The 22,771-nt window shown below is 41.3% G+C and overlaps 1 protein-coding gene across 2 annotated transcripts in view; it reads right to left on the bottom strand.

Moving 5' to 3' along the window:
* Positions 1-22,771, bottom strand: part of EML4 (EMAP like 4) — a 146,256-nt gene that overhangs the window by 79,641 nt on the left and 43,844 nt on the right. Inside the window, exon 1 of one of the 2 annotated variants that reach the window (XM_088161219.1) lies at positions 6,704-6,785. The exons of the other annotated variant lie outside the window; for it this stretch is intronic. Within the exon in view, the coding sequence (XP_088017345.1) occupies positions 6,704-6,770 (67 nt within the window). The 5' untranslated portion in view covers positions 6,771-6,785. Of the gene's footprint in view, positions 1-6,703; positions 6,786-22,771 lie in introns of those variants that run through there. 2 annotated transcript variants of the gene reach the window in all.

Genomic DNA, 22,771 nt, shown 5'->3' with positions numbered 1-22,771 from the left:
CCTTTATTTAGGCCAAACCACAAAGCAGATTTCAGAACTGAAGCAAAGCAAACACAAACATTTGGAAACAGTGTTACATGATGCTACAACTTCCCAGAGAAAAATCAATCACTGAACAGAACACTTGGATTGACATAGGCAGGCTAAGACGTTCAAAAATTTCACCTTGAAGGTATTTTATGTAGAAGTCCTACACAAAATTGAACTATCACAATCACTGTTGATAAATCACATGCATGTGTGCACGGAATTTGCTTACATAGGAAAAATTCTTTCCCTCGGGATACTTTTTCCTTTCTTCTCAAAGGATCCTGTAGGGAAACACACTTCTGTGTGGAATGTTTGCCAAATTTTGTACACTCAAAAGGGATATATCTATCAACGTTGCTTAAATACATTACATTTCGTATCATAAACAGATTACTTGTCTGGTTTTCCTACAGATGGGGTCTCTGAAGCATAAAAAATCTTCAGGTTTCTTTTCCCACTATTTGCTGCAAAGCAGCAGCTTTTAGGTAAAAAATACAGCCCTGCAAATAGCAATTGTGACTGATCATGGATATGCCCAGTATTACAAATACTGCAAGTACTACAAATATTTGACAGGAAAACATGTCTTGAATATGGTAGGGACTAAGTAACAGCAGCCTCACAAATTACAAGTACATTGCATTTTTTCCCATTTACTTCCTTCCTCCTCGATATTAAGAAATTAATTAAGAACTGATAACAATCAAAGCCACCTCTGAAAGAGAAATTTTTATTTCCTACAGGACACAATTTCAAGAAAAGCAGGAACATTTTTCTACAGAAGTACATGAGCACAAACACAACCAGAGAGCCTCTGAATTGTCAATCAACCCATCAGTCGGTCCCTTGCAGACCTATATCAATGCTCTTCTCTGGTTATCACTGGGTAACACTTCCAGCTTTTCATAACAGATCAGGAACTGCAATGCTAGGTTAGGCCTGCCTGAACCCACAGAAATAAAATTTATGGATTTTTTACTAATACGCTCCAACTCATAGACTGATAAGTACTCTGGAAAAAGCTATATATTGTAGGTCTCCAGTGTTTGCAATTCAGTTTTATTCTCTTTTTTAAACCCTGGAGATTCGTATTTGTTTGATAACTGTGGGGAGAACATTCTAAAGCCAAAAAGACAATAGTTACTCTGAAAGCAGCTATTATCCTAAACCACTGAATTATCTAGTTTATTCCACTAATGCTTATGTTTTAGGACCGATTAATTCCCCATATACTTACTAAGCATTAGCTATGCTAATTCAGCTATTTATACATATAAAAGAACCATCCAGGAGGATACTATTTCCACATAATACTGCCAACTAAAATAACAGGATCCTTCATGCATGAAAAATATTCCTCCCACCACAACAGAATACGTCAACAGGAATAAAATTATTTTGTAACTTTTCAGCATCTTCTAACCTTTCCAATAATCTAATTTGACGAGTTTTATTTTATTTTTAAACAAAATACGGGTTTTTGGGCTGCAACCTTGGGTATGGCCACATAAACCAGCAAGCCCAAGAGAGAGTTAACAGCATCACACTACTCCTACTCAAGACTAAATGCCAGCTTGTTTAACCTACTAATCCACATTTACTAACCTACTGTGTCAACATGCTCCAAGCTTCCGCCTTCGCTCAGCCCTCTGCAACTCCCGTGCAAGCCCACGCTCCAACTAGGTGTGACCATCCTTGCAGCCTGCAAGTTGCACAGCACGAAGTTCTCATGCCAGAGCGCTCCGTGACACGCAACAGGAATACCTGGGGGAGCTGGGAAACACCTCCCACAAAGGTGGAGGGAACAAGTGACCCTGCCACAGCAGGGCCAGATGCACAGCCCTGCTCTACCGAACAAAATTATAACAAAACTGTGAGAATTATTTATAGCACTGAGTGATATTTTTTAAAAGTTTGAACTGCATCTTTTAAAGAAAGAAAGTTTGTCAGAATGTTTTTCCTTCTCAGCAGTTTTTGATTTCATTACTAAAGGTTTTCTTGATTGCAAAAAATGCATAGAATATTGTAAAGATGGGCTATTAGAAGATTTCTTCAGTTCAATGTTGTTCATAAATAATCATTCAAGACTCTGAAGCTGAAAGCAAACAGAAACACTGGGAGACAAAGAGTTTGTTTCTTTACATGAAGATCACATCAAAAGTCAAAACAACAGATCATTCTAATTTCAGTATTGATTCAGTCTGTAGTGCTACTGTCTTGGGCATGGTTTCATTTGTTCTTAAGCCAGTCAAACTGTGGGCTGCTGCTATAAGGGGTGATTTTCCTTGAAGGATCAGGCTGCTTTTTCTGCCACAGTATCTGCAGCAGGACATAATTTTTGGTGACTACCTGATAGAAAACTTTTTCCACTCCCAGTTAGTTTTCAGTTGGATCAGCTCACTGGCCAGGTCCTGCCAAACCCCTGCCCAACAGCCCCCAGGGCCACTCTGCCAGCAGGCACCCAACATAACCCCAGCACAGAAACTGCACACCATCAGTGCAAACTGCTCAGGGTGACACTTGCAGCTCTGACTTTTTCGCCTCTATCATCTAAGAAAAGCAACTTCAAAAAAATACCTTAATGCTTAAGACATTGTGGCACTTATTTATCAAGTAAGTCAAATCATGCAAAAAACTGAAGAGTCAACTCAAACCAGATTCTCATGGAAATGAACGCTCTCTTTGATGCATTTCATAGGTATCAGAAAGTCAGACCGTGGGTATTACCATCATGTTTAATGCTTCTGAAGAGCTTCACAGGCAAACAAGAGCAAACCCCAACAAATTCATGCATATTTAAATCATACAAAGAGCAAAAACGGTGCTGGAAGAGAAGAGCAAAGCAAGAAGACACGTCACTTAAATCCTGTTTTTATGATGATTAAGGACATCTTCTCATCACACAATGAAGAAGTGTGACTAATGGCTGTCATATCTGGTTATTCCTTCTTCCCTGCTCACAGGGCAGGATCTGCATGTCCAGCACTTTTTCCTCTATTTCTTTGCAAGTTCTGCTCTCAAAGGTGCCCTGGCTCCATGCAGAAGGAGCAGGTTGAAGAAGCCTGCTGCAAGAGGGAAGTAGTTTCCAATGCCACCTCCTTCCTGATGAACTTACTTCTCTGTGTGAAGCAGGGGTGTGATATAGGGTTCATAAAGATACTTTTTAAATTGGGGCATTACTCAAAATTTGAGAGCAAAGACTCGGTGCTGAGAAAGTGCGTGCAGTCTGAACCTTTCTAGCTGACCTTTAATGACAAGTTTGCTGTGTCAACTGCACCTCTGACATTTCACCAATTTCGATACTTCAGCAACTTCCAAGTGTGGCTTGCAGTTACTTCAACTTGCAATTACTTTCTGCAACTGCTAAAAAATGCTAACCATTACCCTGCACAAGTCACTATTATCTCCTCAAGCTCTTTCTGATGACTAATACATGTTCCTAGAACCGTTAGGAGCCAGCTAGAGATCTGAACCGGCAAAACAGAAAAAATGTTACCCAAAAATCATCGTACAGTTTTAAAAGGTAACTATGAAGTTAAAGAAATGAGACTGCTATTGAGGCATGACACTGGCCTTTTAAATAGTTGTGAGCTGAAAACCCCTCCCGACCTTTATAGTATTTGCAATTTTGTGTTGTGTACATATAGCACTACACACACTAGAAAGAAAAAGGCTCTTATAACACCCAAATACTTACAGCACAGTACTTTATGTCAGACACTAATTCAAATTAAATACTTTTGCACTTAGCACCTGTGCAGGGAAGCAAGGCAGCAGTAACAGCAATATGTGCCAGCCACTGTCACTGCCTTCCAGCGAGGCAGGTGGCAGAGCCACTGCCAGCCGAGGTGCCCTGCAGGGCACAGTGACAGCCCCTTGCCAGAGGCACCAAGCCCGAGGCAGACTCACTTCACCCCTGAGAAACCCTGCAGAGCCACGGACACAACCCCACCTTTGCCATCAATGCCTCCAGCCACTGGCCAACCCCACTGTGAAAAAACCCTAAGCAAATTCTCTACTAGTCTTAACATTAGGACAAATGCATACAGATCAAGAGTCTGAAAGCAATCAAGCTTAAAAACACAGTATGTTGGAGTTCTTTTGGTTTCTTCCCCACTTATAAATACCAATTTCAATGCCAAGTGTCACTGGAGTGAATATTTAATCTAGAAGCATGCCAACTGAAGATTTGTTTGCAGGTAAATATTTCCCTTGGTTAAACTGAACATTTCTACTCTAATCTGTATTGTCTGAGATAAATTCCAGCTCATATCCAATTTGATAGCTATGCTCTTCCTAAGGGACAAGACTTTGCCTCAGCTTTAATTATAAAAGGCTAATTAGAAAAAGGAGGAAAAAAAGAAAGTCTTTCCTACTGACACCAGACAAGCTTTTTAAAAAATCTGATTAAGCTGCCTATCAGCACTTGGACCCCATATGTTAGAAGGAAATGCTAGTTCTTTGCTGCTGAATTAGGAATTAATATTTAGCTTTGGCAAGAAATGGGCAATTAGAGGTAGGTACAATGATACCCGTGCACAAAACAAATCACAATTAAAGGTAGAAAAGTTCCTATAGAAAAGTGTATCACTAGAGGATATACCCAAAACCCTCACCTGAAATACCTTACTCATAGTATAAAGCCCTAAGCTCCTTTAAATAAAGCAAGAATGAGCATGTACAGCCCAACAAAAAAAACTTTCTATAACTTAATCTCAGGCTTTCCCATACTTGTTACCAGTGCAAAGTTGCTAAAAGCCCTCAAGGGTGAAGTTAGAAATTTCAGAGGAACAAAGCATTTGTTGATTCTCTATCATACCAGTTTCTTATCACTTTAACTGTACACTCAAGCCAACACACAGGCATTGGAAAACTTGATATAAAGGTATATTGTGTTTAACCCGACAAGTAGGAATCAAGTTTTAAACCAACAAAACATGCTACCCTGCTAAGAATATCTAAAGTCACATTTTCTTTTAATTACAAATGCTAACTCTTATCCAGTAAAATGCCCGGTCTTATATCAAGACTGATCTTTTAGTAAAAATAATTTCCTAAGACAGAAAAAAATTAAAATAGAACACATGCATTCAGAAAATAATAGATTTCTTGCACCTTATTTTGCTGGATTTCTATACAAACCTCAAAGGTAAGTCCATTATGTCACACTCACTTTGGAACTTCAAGATATGCCTCAAGCTGAAGTTTGAGACACTGCTACATTTTTTACAGACAACCACAGAAGCTGTTTTTAAAAGTCATTAAAGTCCGTGGAAACGCTGGTCACAAAAACTTCTACATTTGTTACTTCTATTGGTAACAAATCTCCAAGCTCTAGCCATAAAAAACGCTGTTTCTTTTGGATTTTGTCTGAAGAAAAACAGCTAAACATTAGCCTTGCTTTTCTATAGTAAAAATCCTTGCAAGCCTGCAAAAATTCATACAAAGCACTTAAAATGTTAACATTTCCAATTTATCCTCCCATCTTTCTCGAGGGTTGCGACATCTTGAATTCTAAACCAAATGCTTTGAATTCTGAAGCAGATAAAGTACAGTGCACGTTGCTCACTTTAACAAAGTACACTATAGCAAGGTCATTCCTTTCTTCTACTAAATGCCCATGGAAATCTATGCCTTAAGCACTTGCTCTTCTTTTCTTTTTTTTTTTAAGGAACTTTTTAGTGGCCCATTACACTTTCTGTCGCAAGTGTAAGGTTTTACATTCGAGATGCTGCGTTTGTATCCAAATTGCACGGCATGAATCAGCAAACAAAGAACGGGCGCTCACTGATGTCTGTTTCATTCGAAGTAAAACACTTGCACTCCGTGTACAAGGGGAACACGCTTTATCTCCGAGAGGATTTCTTGGTTAGGGTTATTTGGTTGGTTGGTCTTTTTAAGACCGTACAGTTTAGGTAGCTACAGTCAGAACGCTACAATTAATTACCTACTTTGCACTCAAGAGAGACTGCTTTGATAGCAGCCGTTTAAAGAAAGGAAATACGCATTGAAATATTCCGTTTTTACTACGACGCTGGTAAAAATAAAGGGAGAAGGGGAAAAGCCCTTAGTTCTGAAGGGCAAATAGAGGCTCCCCAGACAGAGCAAGCCGCAGCAGGCGCAGCTCTGCTCTCCCCACGCTGAACGAGCCTTTGCTGCCGCCTGCCTGAGGCCCCGCAGTCCCACCGGGGCTTCCTCCCGCTTTTCCTTCGGAGAGCGTCAAACCGAGCGCTCCAGAGAGAGGAAAGGCTGGACACGCCGGAGCCGCCCTTTCACCGGGGCTGCGAGAGGTCCCTCGCACCAAACTCTTCCCTGGCCCGGACCCGGCCGTCGGGACCCACGCTGCTCCACGCCTCCCGTCCAGTGCACATTAACTTTATCGCCCCCTCCGCTATCCACGCGCGTCCCGGTTTTATTTACTTCTCTTTTTTTTTTTTTGGTCAATTTTCTAGCGGCGCGGATGCCGCACGGCAGCGAGCCCCTCAGCCCCCGGGCAGGCACACCTTGCGGGCTGTGTCGGGGACGGGGACCAGCCCTCGCACCTCGCAGGGCAGAGCCTGCCCCGGTGCTGAGAGGCTTCCCTGTGTCCCCTCCGGGGCTGGGAACGGCGGAGCGGAGCGCGCTGGGATGGCTCGGAGCAGCCCTCCCGGCGCGGGGCAGCGCGGTACTTTACCCGTGCAGAAGGCGGCCAGCGCCGCGGGGTCGCAGGCTGCGGCCAGGCAGGACAAGCCTTCCTCCATCCCTCCGGCCGACAGCGGCCCCGCCGCGACTCAGCGACAGCTCCCGCGCCCCGGCACGGTCCCGGGCCACCGAGCCCTGCTGGCGGCGGCCGGTCCCGCCGCCCGAGCCCCTGCCCCGCAGCGAGCGGGGGGCGGGCCGGGCCGGGGCCCGGGGAGGGGCCGCCCGCAGGCGGCGGCCACGCGCTCGCTGCGGCGGCGGCCGGGCCGAGGCCCCCCGGGGCCTGCTCGGCCGGGAAGCGGAGCCGCCGAGGCGCTCCCGAGCGGGAGAGCGGCGGCTGCTCGCACACGGGCAGCGTTCCGCAGCCTCCCCGCACGGAGCGCGGCCAGAGCGAACCGGCACCACCGGCCCGGGGCCACAGCGGTGCCGGACCCACGAACAGCCCACAGCCATGGCCCTGTCCGCGCTCAGCGCACGAAGAAACACCAACACGGACTATCGACAGTGCCCTCGGCACATGCAGATAAACCATTACTGCTCCAAAGCCTGTCTGTCTGTCAGAAAGGGCACACGTCTATCGACACGAGGAGTGACAGGAGCAGCGACACGGGGAGTTCACACGGGGGGGAAGAAGGGGGCAGCACTTTGCTCGGTATAATATTGGAATATTTTTCACATGACGTCGTTTCGAGACAAAAAAGCAATGACGTCACTGGCAACATACTCATATCTATTATATGAAAACTAAGCAAAATATCATGGCTTAAAAGCAGCAGCTTTGCAAAGCTCTAATTCTGTTCAGCAGAAGGGAACTCGTATTACAGATGCATTACAATCTATTTAATGTGATCATGATTTTGTCTGTCTTGCGAGACGAAGCACAGCCAGATGAGAACTAATGAATGCAACATGTGTTCATTCTTTTGGTAGCCGTGCCTGAAGCCAATTGGCAGAATGACTACAGCAAGATAAATGTCAAAACAAAACTATTTGTGAATATGTACTGCGTGTATTTTGACTCTTCTATCATACTTGAAATAGTTTATTATTTTCGAGATTTGCAAGCATATTAAATAACTCTGGATTAAAGTGTAGATTTCCAGACAACAGTGGGAGAGTAAAAAAAAAAGGGGGGAGGGGAAGTCCATGTCTCCATTCAAAAAACAAGGAGGGGTAGCACTTTTTTTCCATCATCAGAAATAGTTGATGAGGAGGTTAATGGGTTCATAAGAACACATATCATTAGGACAGCACACTGTTGGTTTTGTGTGTTTTTTCCCCAGGATTAACATTCGACATAACTACAGTAGTATATTTCTTTTCCAGCAGCTCCTGATCGACTGGAGGAATCGACCTCTGCAGTGATCTAAAAAAAGAGATGGCAGTCAGCTGAACACAGCTCTGCAGTATGAAGTCAGCCAGACAACTACTGATTAATAAAAGGGGAGTGGACTAGGAAACTGCCTAGCGGAAGATGACATAGTGTAAAAGGCAAGGACACCCAATTAAGGACCCTAATGAAGCCGTGGGGCCTCAGCATAGGGCTGTGGCACTGGGATTGACCAAGAACCCATGCTCCCAACTTGTCCCAACCCCTATGTTGTATCAAGTCATTAAACTATTTTAATTGCAAGACGAAACACTGAGTCTTATCTTGGGTGGGATGGGCAGATAGAATAATTTAACACACACACACTTTGGTATCCTCTCAAACTCAACATGGCTCCCAGTACAACTATGATGCCTTGGGAAAAATGACAGACAAAATGCCCCATGAGGCCAAACAGACATTGTATCTACTGGTTAGAACAGTGCCAAGAGCAGAAAGAGACTTGATTTGTGGCCATTAATGCTCTGAACAATGACACATTACATGCAACTGGCAAAAGGCATCCAATGTAGTTCACACAGATACATTTCTTTTAGAATACATCAATTTTGAAGTAAGTAAAGCACATCATATTAAAAAAAATTAGGCTCTCTTACTGTAAATGAGTATGAAACACTGCTACTTCTGGGTATCTTAACCAGAGCTTAGTGCCTGCTCCACCAAGAGCATACAGGATGAGGCAGAAGGAACCAAAGCAAATGCCAGAGCACTATGGAAATGATCCTCAGAACTCTAACTTTGGAAAAAAGATTTCAGAAGGCTCACCCTGAAAATGGCAGAAGCACTCTCAACCCACCCATCTCCTGCTCTGCTGAAGACATGATCAATGTTCTTCAAGTTGTCTTTAAATCTCTCATGATAAGCTTACCTCCTCACCAGGATTTTTCATTCTTCTGTCTCCGGCCCTTCTATTGTATCTCTCCTTCTAAGCCACCTATCTTCAACAGCTGTCTATCTCTACACTTTTCAAGCCTGAACACCATCTCAGGTCCCTCTTCCCTGCTGTTATTTAACATGAGTGGTGGGTGATGAGGAAGTGTTCTTTTTAAGTATTTTAGATAGGCATAAATAATGAAAAAAACCTTTAAAACATGGCACACGCCAAAATAAAACACATACACAATGTAAGTCTTTGCTTAGGAAAACCTCACAGATTATTAGCAGTGCAAAGTGCATTGCCACACCATGAAGAAAACTAACAAACACTCTTCAATCTAATGAAGCCTGTTAAAGATCAGGAATGGAGCTCTTCACACTGTACAAGTACAGATTAGTTCATTGCTTGTTTATCCCCAACATACAGATATTTAAGAACACCACACACCTGGTGTTGTTCAGAACAGTGAATGTCTCAGACTGCAGTACTGACAGTGCAAAAGGAATTATTTTATGCATACTTCAGATTTTCATTAATGAAAAAACACTCCAATGTGCCTTTTCTTCAGAAGAGGGAGCAAACGGCTCCTCCAGCTTTTGAAGACAGCCATAGGAAGGCATAAACTCTTGGGTGTCACAACTTCCATGTGACGAGGAGGACAAAGCAGGTCCCTGTGGGTCCATACCTGAAAAATTACCTTCCAGTCACTCAGAGCTAACTAAGGAAACCAGAGGTGCCCCACCAAAGTTACCATGTCCCAGCTGCAGAACAGAAACTTGTCCCCAGGACATCTTTAGTACTTAAAGAAAAAAAAGACTATCTATTGAGCTTCCTTGGCAAGTGGCACTGTCCCTAAGAAAGTACCTGCCTAGTGAAATTTGCAAAATGGTTTTCACAGAACAAGGGTTTGTTAATTTCCTTCAGATTTCAGATCCAAGAGCTGCTGCATGAGGCAATAATAGTGATATATTCCATCCAGAAGATTACTGGAAACGCTCCCTATCTGTTATTCATAAAACCTGTAACTGTACCGAACCATCACAAAGAGGTAACTGTACTGACACTAGATTAATGCCTGTCTTGCTGTTGAGCTGCAAGAGGGCAGCACTAGTTAATTTTGTTTCCTCATAAGTATGAAATCAATCACGTTTCCACTAGCAAATGATGCTTCAAATATTTTGCTTTCTTCTTTTGAAAAGAAACTGCAGCAATGTTTCAGTGGGCAATTAACCTCACTGCCAAACAGTAATCACCCTTCAGCAGCTGCATTCATTAGCTTTACCCCATAGAAAAGAGAATAAAAGTAATTTCTTTAATAATCTACCCAATTCCTAAAGCTTTTTAGTTGCTTTATCTTTAGGCGGAAAAATTTATTTCAGTTTGTTTTTAAACCCATGTTATATCTGCTATTGTCTAGCAAGCACAGCAGACCAAAACCATCTCATCAGGTGAGACAAAATGATTAAACAGTTTTACAAGACACACTTTGGTTAAGGATGCTCATTGCATCAAGCCTGTTTCCAGCAGTACTTGTGAGGTGTGCAGAGCTGGTTAGTGAGCTAAAAAGGACAAGGATATCTAGCAGGATCCAGTGCTCCCACACTAACACCTGTGTATGTGGCAGCCTCTGCTGGCTCCTCTTCACTCCAGGTGCTGGGCACCATAATAAACCCTAATAAAGTTCCATTCTCTGGAGTATTAATTCCAAGAGTGATGAAAAGCAGGACCTTTGACTAGGATTAAGTTCACTTAGAGTTGGCATACAGCAGCACTACTGCTAAAATAAGCATCTGTGCCCTTCTCCTGCATCTTTCCCGTTCTCATCCTGCTCTTGCCAGCAGAACTCTGGACTGCACAAGGAAGCACACCAGGAGACTGAACAGCATGAAATTTAACTCATTTCCACCAAAACAGGGAAATTCACCAGCCCACTCATATGGTGTATGGCACAATAAGCCACGCTGCAGCAGCAGGGAGGTGACAGCACCCTCTGGAAAGAGTGGTGGGAATTGTGTCTGTCAACAGCAGCTCTGCCCATGGATGACTTAAGGAGATTGTGAAACAGCTACACTTGTAAATCACATTTCATTGCCAGAAAACTGAGCAAAATAGGAACTGATACAAAAGAGAGTGAAGTCCCGAGGCAAGCAGTGCTAGGGCAGGATGCAGTAGAGAGCACACAGCAGTGCCTGAGGCCCTTCCCTTATCACCCCTCTCCTAGACTCTGAGTTCCTTCATTCTATGGCATTTTTCTCAAATGGAGATAGCATGCAGAAAACATGAGAAACAAGAGGTGTACATTGGATCTTAAAAATTGTCCTGAGGCTGTCCTCCACAACTAAACCATACCCAGCTTTAAACTAAACCATAACTAAACCTTGGTCAATCAGCCTAGGAAAGTGATCTGAATGGGAAAACTTATTTTATATTTGTTGTCCAAAAACACACTGCCTAATTTGAAAAGGAACATCTGCAAACAATACAGAGCCCTGCAAATGCAAACGCACATTTTAAGAATAACCACAGGAATGCCTATTTTTGTCAGGGGGGCTTGCTGCTGCTGCAGCAGCTGTACCAACACGACGGAGGTGGCAGCAGGCTGATGTGGAGTGTAGGAAGGGTGGCAATGTGTGAGGCTGGTATTTCACTGAGCATAACATCAAACCACAGCTGTAGCACGCCTTCCGCTGCCTGCCTGGAGCACTTGCATGCAGGCTGCTTGCAGCTGCCTTCCTGCCCATCCAGCCGACAAAATGAAAAAGTGTTAAATCTAAAATACAGACACAAAGGTGTTTCTTCTGCAAATTTTATGTTAGGCATATGTTCCAGACCACAGTTCAGACCACATAACCTAGGTGGTGGCCCATGAAAATGTGCAACCCTGTCCAAGAGGAAACAAAGAGTCTGAACAGTAGCATCCTTGTTATATATAGTCTGTATCTTTATGGAGATAATCACAGTTTCATCTCCGGTCAAGAACTGAGCTTGAAATACACAAGATTTGCATAAGTGGTATTTTTAAAAGTACAGGTAAATTGTACAAGGTTGTTCAATATGACTTTGAATGACTATGAATATTTCCACTCTCTGAAAGTGATCAGTAAAAGTTTGATTAATAATCATAACTAACTGGTGGTCTTAGCCATATCAAAGCTATGGTTATGACAAGCTATGGTGAAACGACTGCTGTCTAATTTTTTAGCTTATACCAACAGAAAGAAAAACATTGCTTCTGCCATGCAGAATTGGGCAAACAGCAGTGCAGAGACAATCCACAAATTGCTTTCTAATAAAGCACTTTCAAAATAAAAAAATACAACACTGCTTAAGAGCTGTGCATCCCTTCAGAAAATGATTAGATGTCATTCTTGCATGTCAAGACATCTCCAGATGTTGGCTGTTTCCACTAACATGTTGCTGCAATGGTGACTATTATTATTTTTACTACTTTTAAAAGTAGCAACTAAGTGTTTAAAAACCCAAGAGAATTTGAAAGAGCACACCATTTATGACAGAGACCTACAAGCTTCTCATTTACTATCCACTCTGAAGTGCTGAGGAGGTAGAAAAGCCTTTGTGAACCCCTCTCCCACACCCAAAAAGCACGATCCTTCCCACAAAACTAGTTCTGATTAAGGATGCACAGAGGGCTTGGACAGTGGGTGACCAACTCAGCTGTGCACTAGGGTGACATGTGACTGCACTGCCATCACCCCACCCCAGCCCAAAGGGTGGCTCAGACATATGGCAAGCCATGGAGATAAGGGACAAACCCCTCACAGGTGCCAGTCTGGCTTCATCTAGACCGACAGGAACATCTTTTGGCTCCCAGACTTCTGCATATGCCAGCATAGCCCAAATCTTCCACCTGAGGGGTGGGGTGATCATCTCCATTTGTGACCATGCAGCAGAAACACAGCATCTCTTATTTAAGGATTACCTAGTACATGCAAATGTGATGTAGGTGTCAGACCTTAAGCTATTACTCCACTTCAGAGTCTGACCTTATCAAAAGATCATTTACAGCCACACAGTTTTGACATATAACAGCTGTACAGTCCATAAATTAATTACCCTTCCGATGGCACAGATGACCAAACAAAATGGTTTAAAGGGAATCTGTAGAAATAGTTTTATATCCATGTAATTCCTTTAAATTTAGTTGACAACAGATTTTTGTACTCTTAAGGAAAATGGGTCACAATAATAAATATCATGTTTTATTTACAAATATAGGATTGAACTACTGTGAAATCCCCAGGCAGGGTTTTGGACCTGTGCTATTGGAAAAAACACACAAGATATACATTTGTGTTTTTTCAAAAAGGCAAGTATGGAAATTCCTGTTTACTTCTTTTGTTTTTCAGTAGTGTTCTCAGTATCCTAAAACTTGGTGAATATACTATGGAAGAACAAGCCATACTATTTCCACAGATGGCTTGATAAAAAATTGTCTTTAGAAGGAATCACATTGATCCACACACACAAGTCAAAAGAGACCTTTCAAACAAGTTAAAAATAAAATGTCAAACTAGAAGTCATGCTTATTTGAAAGGCTGAACAACACTATGGACATCAGTATTTTTTTCTTCCTGTAAGAATAGTAGTATTACAAAAAACCTGGTACAACTGATCTTTGCCAGCCTCTCTCTTTGGAGAGTAAACAAAGGAGACAAGCACCACACCATTTTAACTGGTAGCTCTTTAACGGGAGTTGAAACCAAGGTCAACTTTTGACTACAAAAGTGTGTTGGTATTGCCAGAAATAAACATTCAATAGGTCAGAAAAAACAATTTCTTCCTCTGGATAACCAATCCTGTTATGACAGCTAAAGGTCAAAGCAAGGAACAAAGAAAGAGGGAGAAGTAGATATGCAGCAGAGATCGAACAGAACTGACAGACTAAACAGCTGTGTTAAGACAAGGACACACCATTCTACAGGGGAAAAACCACACAAGAAAAAAATGGAAAAGGTCCTCGATGGCTTTAAGAAATGCAGTTGTATTTTTCAAGAATCCAGCTAACCAAAGATTCAGAGACTGACTAAAGGTCAGAAGCAGCAGGAGTTTGGTGGTATCATATTACCTAAGAGGCATTTCCACACACTGTGGAACCACCAGCCCTAAGAGGTGGGGATGGTTATGGGAACATATGCTCAAGCTCATTATGTCCTTATTTCACCACAAGAAATTCCTGCACTCCAGATCTGCCTAGTTATTGTTCTCTTGTTTTTCAGCTCTTATTGCTTGACAATCTAGAACACACTGAAATCACAAGTTTTAAAAGCATTTAATAGAGCCTCAAATGAAGTGTTTACCCATCTGTTCCTTGAGAAGAATAAAGTTCATGAGCTAATAAAACACTAGGGGTGACAGGGATACAACTAAAAGCAACTTTGTTGCTAGCAAAATGACACATCAGCACTGACTGCTCTAAGTTCCCAGCATCTTAGGATAAGGAATAAACTCCATATATTTGCACACAAAGTAAACTACAATAATAAAAACTATTTTCATGCCCTGTCTTTTTTATTTTTTTTTTTTTTAAGACAGACTACAGAAGCATTTGTAATTTTTTTTCATATGCAGGAGTATGAAGTTCACAGGTTTCATCTAACTAGCTGCTAACATGCAGGGTAACACAATGAATCACAGAATGGGCTGGTCTGGAAGGGACTTAGAAGTTCATTTAGTTCCAACCCTCTGCCATGGCCAGGGACACCTTTCACCAGAGCAGGTGGCTCAGAGTCCCATCCAGCCTGGCCTTGAACACTTCCAGGGATGGGGCATCCACAACTTCTCTGGGCAACCTGTGCCTCATCATCCCACAGCAAAAAATTTCTTCCTAATACCAAGTCTACACCTATTCTCAATTTGAATCCATTTCCCCTTGTCCTGCCACTACTGGCTCTTGTACAAAGTCCCTCTCCATTGTTCTTGTAGGTTCCCTTCAGTTACTGGAAGGCTACAATTATGCCACCCCAAAAATTTCTCATTTCCATGCTGAACAATCCCAAATCACTTAGCCTTTCTTCATAGGGGAGTAATGAGCACAATTTATCACAAATTTTTTAGGCAGAAACTTGACAAACACACATAGCTTATTTTAATCCAAGTTTCAGGGATTGTATGTGTTTCTTTTTAAACACTAAGTTCTGAACATACAACTTCCATTTGAAATACATATAAGCTATAAAATGGACTGTCAATACTTTCATATCAGCTTGCACCATGTTTAAAGCATTCAACAAAACCAAATGGAGAACCACAGAACTCTTGAATGCACATGGCTACACAGATTTTAAATTATGGACATAATAAAGCATCATTACATTTACAGTCTATGATGCTCTCTAATATTCCAAATTTTTAAAGCAAGTGACACTCAACCTCAAGACAGTCTTAGGATATAAAAGATTTCCAAATCTCAGTAAAGTGATCTAAATTAGTTAACAGTTGGTTTGTTTGTTTTTTTTTTTACTCATACACAGCAGAGGTTACATTTGACCATTGAATTATTTAGTCCAATATACCAGTTCCCAAAAAAATCCACATTCCTCTTTTTTCTATCCTCAGGCCAAAAGAATTTCTAGCATGTTCAAGAAGTTTTAGTCAAAACAAGAGAAGACAAACAGTAACAGTGACTTATTTATCTGTAAGTCTGTAATCACTACAGAAGCCTATAGGACACTGAGCACCATACAATGTTACAATTTCAGTCTAAGTTTCATTTAGTAGTAATGTTCTTGCCTACTATCTCTAGAAACAAGAAGACTCAGCTATTCCCATCAACAACTGCTAGTGACTTACTATCTTAACACAGCCCACAGGAAAATTTGCTTGAAAGTAACAAACTTGCAATGCCGGACATTTATTCTTTTTCTCCATGGCCTGTATTAGCAGCATGAGTATGTGCTGGTTTGTTGGGTTGTTTGTTTTTGAGGGTTTTCCCAACATAAATGAAGGCTTCTACAGGAAAGCACACACTACCACATTATATTGAAGGACATCAGAACAGAAGGAATGGTATTAGATTGCAATGAGAAGATTGGCTTAAATACCAAGAAAATTCCAGTCCCCGTTTGTGAAGTTTTCACTAAATGTTGCATGTTTCTTTAGGCATCATTTGAGGATGCATCCCACTGGCAATGTAACAGATTTGAAGCACATTCTTGCCCATCAAATAGTTTTTCACTATTCTGTCAAAATGCTCAATATTCTGCTACTCCATATGAAAATAAAGTGTACAATTTTACTACAGCAATCAGGAATTAATGAATTGTTGCAAGTCACTTGTGGAGCTTCCCTACACTTACACAGCTCAGATATTAACAAATTTACATAGACACATTTGTATTGCAAAACTAACCCTCAAAACCACCTTGTTGAAAGTCTGTCACTCTGCAAGGTGGCTCGCAAGGAGGCAGCTCCTCCCAGCTCCTTTAAAACAAAGTTAAGGGAGAGCACTTGAGGACTGCAAACGACTATACTTCACATCTTTCAAGATTTTCTTAACACAAGATTTATACCTCAGTATTTTTCTTTGCTATGCTCTTGACAGAATTCAAATCACCCATTTTGTCTCACCACAGGAAAGTTACTTGATTTAATGAGTAACTCATTTGATGGGTAATCAGGCAACTGATTTTATCTGCTTCATTGCTATCAAGAAGTCAGCACTACCTTCCATTAAGGAAAATTACAGGTTTTCAAGCATACCTGCAATCAGATGAAATCAAGTCTGTTCTTGCAGCATCCTCAAAGCCCATAGAGGATATGTATATTGGAGGAACATGGGGAGAAGTGGAAAGAGGAGAATTAAATTAAGCAATTTGGAGGAAGTATCTTACTGCTTTCACTGATGAAATCAGATCCATGGCATTAAAAAGGACATGAGAGGACACGGCTTATTCCATTGTCTCCTTCCTTTTCTCATTTATAAACCAATTGTTATTCTTAGGCAGGCTAGGAAGGAACATTGGAAAGAATGTACTAGCAAATAGTAAACTGAGTTTACAATCCAACTTAATCACCTATCTGAAGAGCCATACAAAGTGGTCTGCAATTATGTTACATCTGAGACTACAGAGCAAGGGTATCACATGCAAGTATCAACATATGATGAGCATTTAGTCTACTTAAAAGAAACATTTTAAAATAAGAATTGCATTCATCTATACTCACGATAATGTTTATATGTTAAAGAGATATTTATTTCCACGAGGCCCTCCAGCCTACAAGGACACAACTCAAAGCAAAACCTTGGGCTGTCTGTACCCCATGCACACACACGTGGTGTGAAGCACCTTGATGCAGGTGGGGACTTAGAGTGGCTTTCCAGCACAGGTCCTCTCCTGCAGGCAGAATGGAGTCAGGCAGCAGCTGCAGGAACGGAGCCAACCATTCCTAAAAACATGCCAGAAAACACTTGCAGATAACTGCTTGCAAGGTACCACTCTCCACTAAAAGGATTAAGAGTGGAAACAGCACGTACTTGGCACAACCCTCTGAGTCAGGAGTTTGGTTCAGAGCATTAGCAAATCAGCAGTTTAAACTGGATTCACAGTTGGAAGATTTGATTTGGTAAGAAAGTTTTAGATCCTACTGCACAATTTAGCTGGGAGGACCCTGGCTGGCAATTGTGCACCTTGTAAGCAAAGTGAAGGATGGGCTAAAAAACCTGGGAGAAGCTCCAGCCGACTGAAAAGGGAACCAGGACTCACCTCCAGACTACTATACCCTAGGCTCTGAGACAATTTAACATAACATGGCAAATTTTAACAAGTTATTAAGGTAGGCATCCTCACAGATACAAAAGTCTTTGTAAAAACAACATTTTATTCAAAAATGCACCTTAATAGCATATGGACAACTTGGCCTATATTAAATATTAAGTGATGCTTTCACTGCTTCATATAAGGCATCTTGTTCCCAGTGACTGAGTATCAGAGCCACTTTTGTAAAAATAATGGCTATTAATACTGTTACCCCTCAGTTAAAAAAATTGGTTTTGCAAATTATTCAAGTACTTTGGTTTACCATACTGCTTTGCTAGGAAAAAAAATGTTTAATACATTCATAAAGATAACAAAACCAGTAGTATGCTGCTGACTTAATTGAATTACAGAAAAAAAAAATCTGCTTTAGAGTACAGTACTGGATTTGCTTTTGAAATGATTTGTTAAAAGAGAAGGGGTAGCAGAAGAATCTCAGCCTCCTGTTGAGAGGAGTATATTCTACAGCTGCAGGAGTATATTTCAATATTTGGTGTAGCTGGAGGAGAGTGAAGTTTCCCATAGATGAGTGAGGCTGTCTGCTGGGCAGAGCCACTAGGTAGCAGGATCTGCTCACAGAGATGCAGTTTACACAGGACAGCCGGACAGTGTCAGGTTAAATTAACTACCTTTGTTTAAACGGTGTTCTGAAGCCAACCTCAGAATCCAGCTTACTGGGGAAAGGGCAATTTTTTTGACCTTGATGTCTTGATTTTCATGCTTTTTCCTTTTGCAGATTTGATGGCTACTAAATTTCCAATTTTGCTAAACAAACACACAAATTCTCTTCCTTACACTTCACAGTTTCATCAAGCACGGTTTTAAAGAAAACCAAACTCTTAAAACATTTCCAATGAAATCATATCCATTAGCAGTAGAGCTGATGATGTAAAAAAACCCAAAACACCCAAAACCAAAAACTCCACCAACACATCTGGAGCTGCACAAAGCCTTCTCTGCCAAGAGGTTCAATCCCTGCATATGCATCTCTTGGTAATGTTCACTTCATTTTGGCTTACTTGAGCATTCATGACAAAAATGAACAAAAGCCTCTTATTTTTAATGGGCCATATCGAGCATTCCAATGCATGCTGATCCTATCTTCTACAAACAAAGCCAGGATTTAATTGCACTGGAGCATTAAGCAGAAAGCCTTTAAAACTCTGTTTAACCTGTCTGAATTGCAAGTGGCTCTATCAGAAAGGACTGAAGCATGTGCCATTCTGAAAAATAACCTGCAGTGATATATATGTGCAGGTGCAGTACCAAAGTCACTTCAAAACACATAAATGATAAAAAAGAATTATGAGTTTGCCTTTCTAACCTTCACAGAGATTAACACAATTTTAGGTTCATAACAAAATAACCACATACTTTGCTCTAGGCATTGCTGACATTGCTGGATTATTCCCAGCACATTTAGAAGGGACTGCACAATGACAGTAAATCCACACATCTGAATCATCAATGCAAAATTCCTAAAGTTCCAGTTTAAGCCAGACAAGACTGTGTATTTTTTTCTTCTATTCATTCTTCTAGATGTAAGCTGAAATTTTGTGCCCATTACAGTTTTGGAACTCCTTTGTAGATTATAAAAACAAAGAAGCAAAGCATATCAATGAAAAGAAACTCATGGGGGTTTCTTTCCACAGTAAGAGTCAAATTTCCAGTCCACTGGAAAATCCAACATGATAGCATTTTATTAGCCATGCTGAACAAATCAGAGGTCCACAACAGGATTCCAGACACAAAGTGAAAAAGTAAACAAGCCACATGAACACAGACCACCCTGGAAACCCTCCTAGTGATGGGATGGATTTCCTTATTTCAGGAAGCACTTTATTTCCCAAAGCTCACACTGACCAAGGCCCTCCTAAGGAACCCTTGGCTGTTGTGATTTTCCTGCCAGAACAAGACAAGAGCTGCTTCCAGCTCTGTGCCAGACATGAGTGACACACACCAGCCCCATGGTGTCTCCAGAGCAAGGACAACCTCCTGGGGGAGCCATGGAAGGAAAAGCCACACATTCCTTGCACTAAGGGTCTATTTCCAAATTCCTCCAGGGACTGCCTTTAAATAATGACATTAAAACTGTTTACTCCTTTTTGACAACATGCACAAAGTTGAAAATTCCACAGCTTTGGGAATAGAGAAGGTGTCACATTGGCATGTTTGACATTAAGGACCAAGCAGGAAATAAAATTTAGGGGATGTGCACACAGAGGGGAAAACAGATGGCCAACAAAATACCTTTATTTCCTTTAAATATTTCCTTTTATCCTGTTTTTGCTTTTCTTGCCTATTTAAAGCATGAATTGTTGATGACGGGAACTGTTCGAAGGCTCATATTATGCTAAAAGAGGTGCTTACATGAAAATATTTTTTCACTTTTTAATCCAGCATATTACTCCTAGTATTTCTGCCTAGAAATAAAATCTTAGTCCAGGATTTTTCACAACATACACAATTCCAGTCCCATCTGCACATCAAAAAGACTGAAAAAACCAGATTTAAAGTTTACACTTCAGTCCACTTTCCAAAACAAGCTTGACAAAAATGAAACCTACTCTTGGAACAGCAAAAATTAAAAACATTTATTTCAAATCCTTATTTCTTGTTTTTCTCTCTCTTCCTTAGTCTAAAAACAGAGTTGAAAGATGTGACAACTGATACTTCTTTTGTCAAGTGGCAAATAATAGAACTCAAGATTTGCACTCGTCCAAAGGCTAAAGGCTCCCTTTCTTGATGAAACAGGACCTGATTACAACACTCCCTAGATCTCAACGTGAATTAATCCTAAAAACAATCTGCTTGTGGAGCAAGCAGGCTCCTTAGTGATAGGAGCAAACAAGATCCCAGCTGCCCAGAGGACCAAAAAGTGGCTTTGAGGCTTGATGTGTCTGTATGCAAATACATCTGTCCATGTCCCACAGAGCCAGGCACTGACCTGGCCCCTCTGAGCTGCTCACTGAGGGTCACAAAGGACAAAGCAGCACCAAGACAGGAGGGGATCACTGCAACTTTCAACTGAGTTACAACATGGGCCACACCTGCTCAGTGACCACAAAGGAATACTCTGTCAAGTGAGATGACAAAATGATATTTATTAATGAGTTGGTTTGAGGTTCAAAACTTTTGAGATCCTTTCTCTGGCATGGGGAGACTACATTAATATTAAAAACATGCTCACCTGTTAAGGAAGCAGCAGCAACAATATGCCTGGAGCTACTTGAATACCAAGGTCTACAGACAACATTAGGCAGAAGTCTCAACAGTTGACAGTACTGAACATTTTTCACATAGCTAATAATCTGAGCAGTCTTACTGCACATGCTGCAAAGATAAATCGTGGAGCATTAAAAGAAGTTGTTAGACAGGATGTGTCCCACTTCCTCTTCCTTCTCATTGAAAACTAAACAATATAAATCACAATCAGTTATTTCAAATGTAATAAACCCCTGCCAGGCATCACTACTTGCTAATGCTTTCCCTCTGCCCATCTCTCCTAACCATTAACTCATCAGAACAAAACAAAAAAAATTAAGGAAAAAAATCCCCCACCTTCTGCACACCCTCGCCTACAGACACATAAGCAGCAGACTTCAGGAGCCTGAGTGAAGTTAAACAAAAACAAAAACCAACAACAAAACCAGTCAAAAATTAGAGGGGGGGAGGGGAAAAGTTAGGGGAAAAAAGCAAGAAGAAAGGGGAAAAGAAAGCAAACACATAGAACTAAGGCACAAAACCCCAGCAAGCATAGAAGAGAGTCTGGGCAATTAAATGAAAGGAGCAACCTCAACAGTACAACAATACAATAATATATGTAGCAGATCCAGACATACAATTAAAATTTAACCATTCAAAGCTTACACGGTTTCACATCACCATTAACAGCTATCATCCCTCTTTTAGAGAGAGGAACCATCCACAGCTTACACAGTTTCACATCACCATTAACATCTGCCATCCCACCTCCACAGGGAGGAACCATGAACACTTGCCTACACAGCACAAGCACCTTCAAGCAGATGCATTACTATGCACATGGAATTAGAAAACAACCTGAATCCATAATTGGTGTCATCAGACATTTTACATCAGTCTTTCCATTCCTAAACCTTCTCATATCCTAAAATTGCAATTAAAGGTAAAGGGATCACATCTGGAAAAAGAATCATACAACTTCTTGTTTTTAGACAGCCACATTCCTCGTATGGCAGTTATAAACCTGCCAGAATTTCCCCTATAAACATGTTTCCAGCAATTTCAGCTCTCCCACGCAGTCTTCAGTCCTAACGTAACAGTCTCCTGCAGAAAAGGTTGTTTTTCATAAACACACACACACACACAAATAATTTGGCCACACATTTCTCTTGCATGATGCATTGTTTTCCACATGCTAACACCAGAGTGTCCTACCACAGCTGACAATTCAGAGATTCAAAAGAAAAAGCATTAGCCTCACAAGAAAACAAAGTCTTTACCACATTATGAAGCACAAGAAGTAGGCTAAGAAAAACATAACCTTTGAGAGGCAGCCAATATTTATACACAAAGGCCAAAATTGCCAGGTAGGGTAGCAGATGAGGGAGGAGAAAGAAAGGAAGAGAAATACTGAAACAAAAGACTTCTGACAATTATCACTTTGAAGAAAAACTGGGATCCTACAGAAATTTACACATGTGGTCCACAGATTGTCTCTCATAAAACGTCAATGAGCAGGGTGAACTCTTGAGAAACTAACATATTATATATTTTTTTAAAACCCAAACAAACATGAATGATAGCAGTGGTACAGACATAAGAGCTGAAGGATTCCTTGGGTCAGTGGTCATGACCAGTCACAGGACAGCAGGGATGCTGTCCCAGTCACTTGATGCTGGTGGGGAAGAGAGATGAGTGGCAGCTCCAACAATCACAACCCAATCCTGACCATTCCTGATCACTTCCTAGAGACAAATTCCAACAGTCTGACAGAGGGTATTCCGTTTCTTTTCCAAGCTAAGGAACAAATCTGTTGAG

This window comes from Sturnus vulgaris, chromosome 3 (genome assembly GCF_052056855.1).
Source record: "Sturnus vulgaris isolate bStuVul1 chromosome 3, bStuVul1.hap1, whole genome shotgun sequence".
Classification (NCBI taxonomy): Eukaryota; Metazoa; Chordata; class Aves; order Passeriformes; family Sturnidae; genus Sturnus; species Sturnus vulgaris.
Note: the sequence above shows the minus strand (reverse complement) of the source record. Positions and strands in the feature narration are given on the sequence as shown.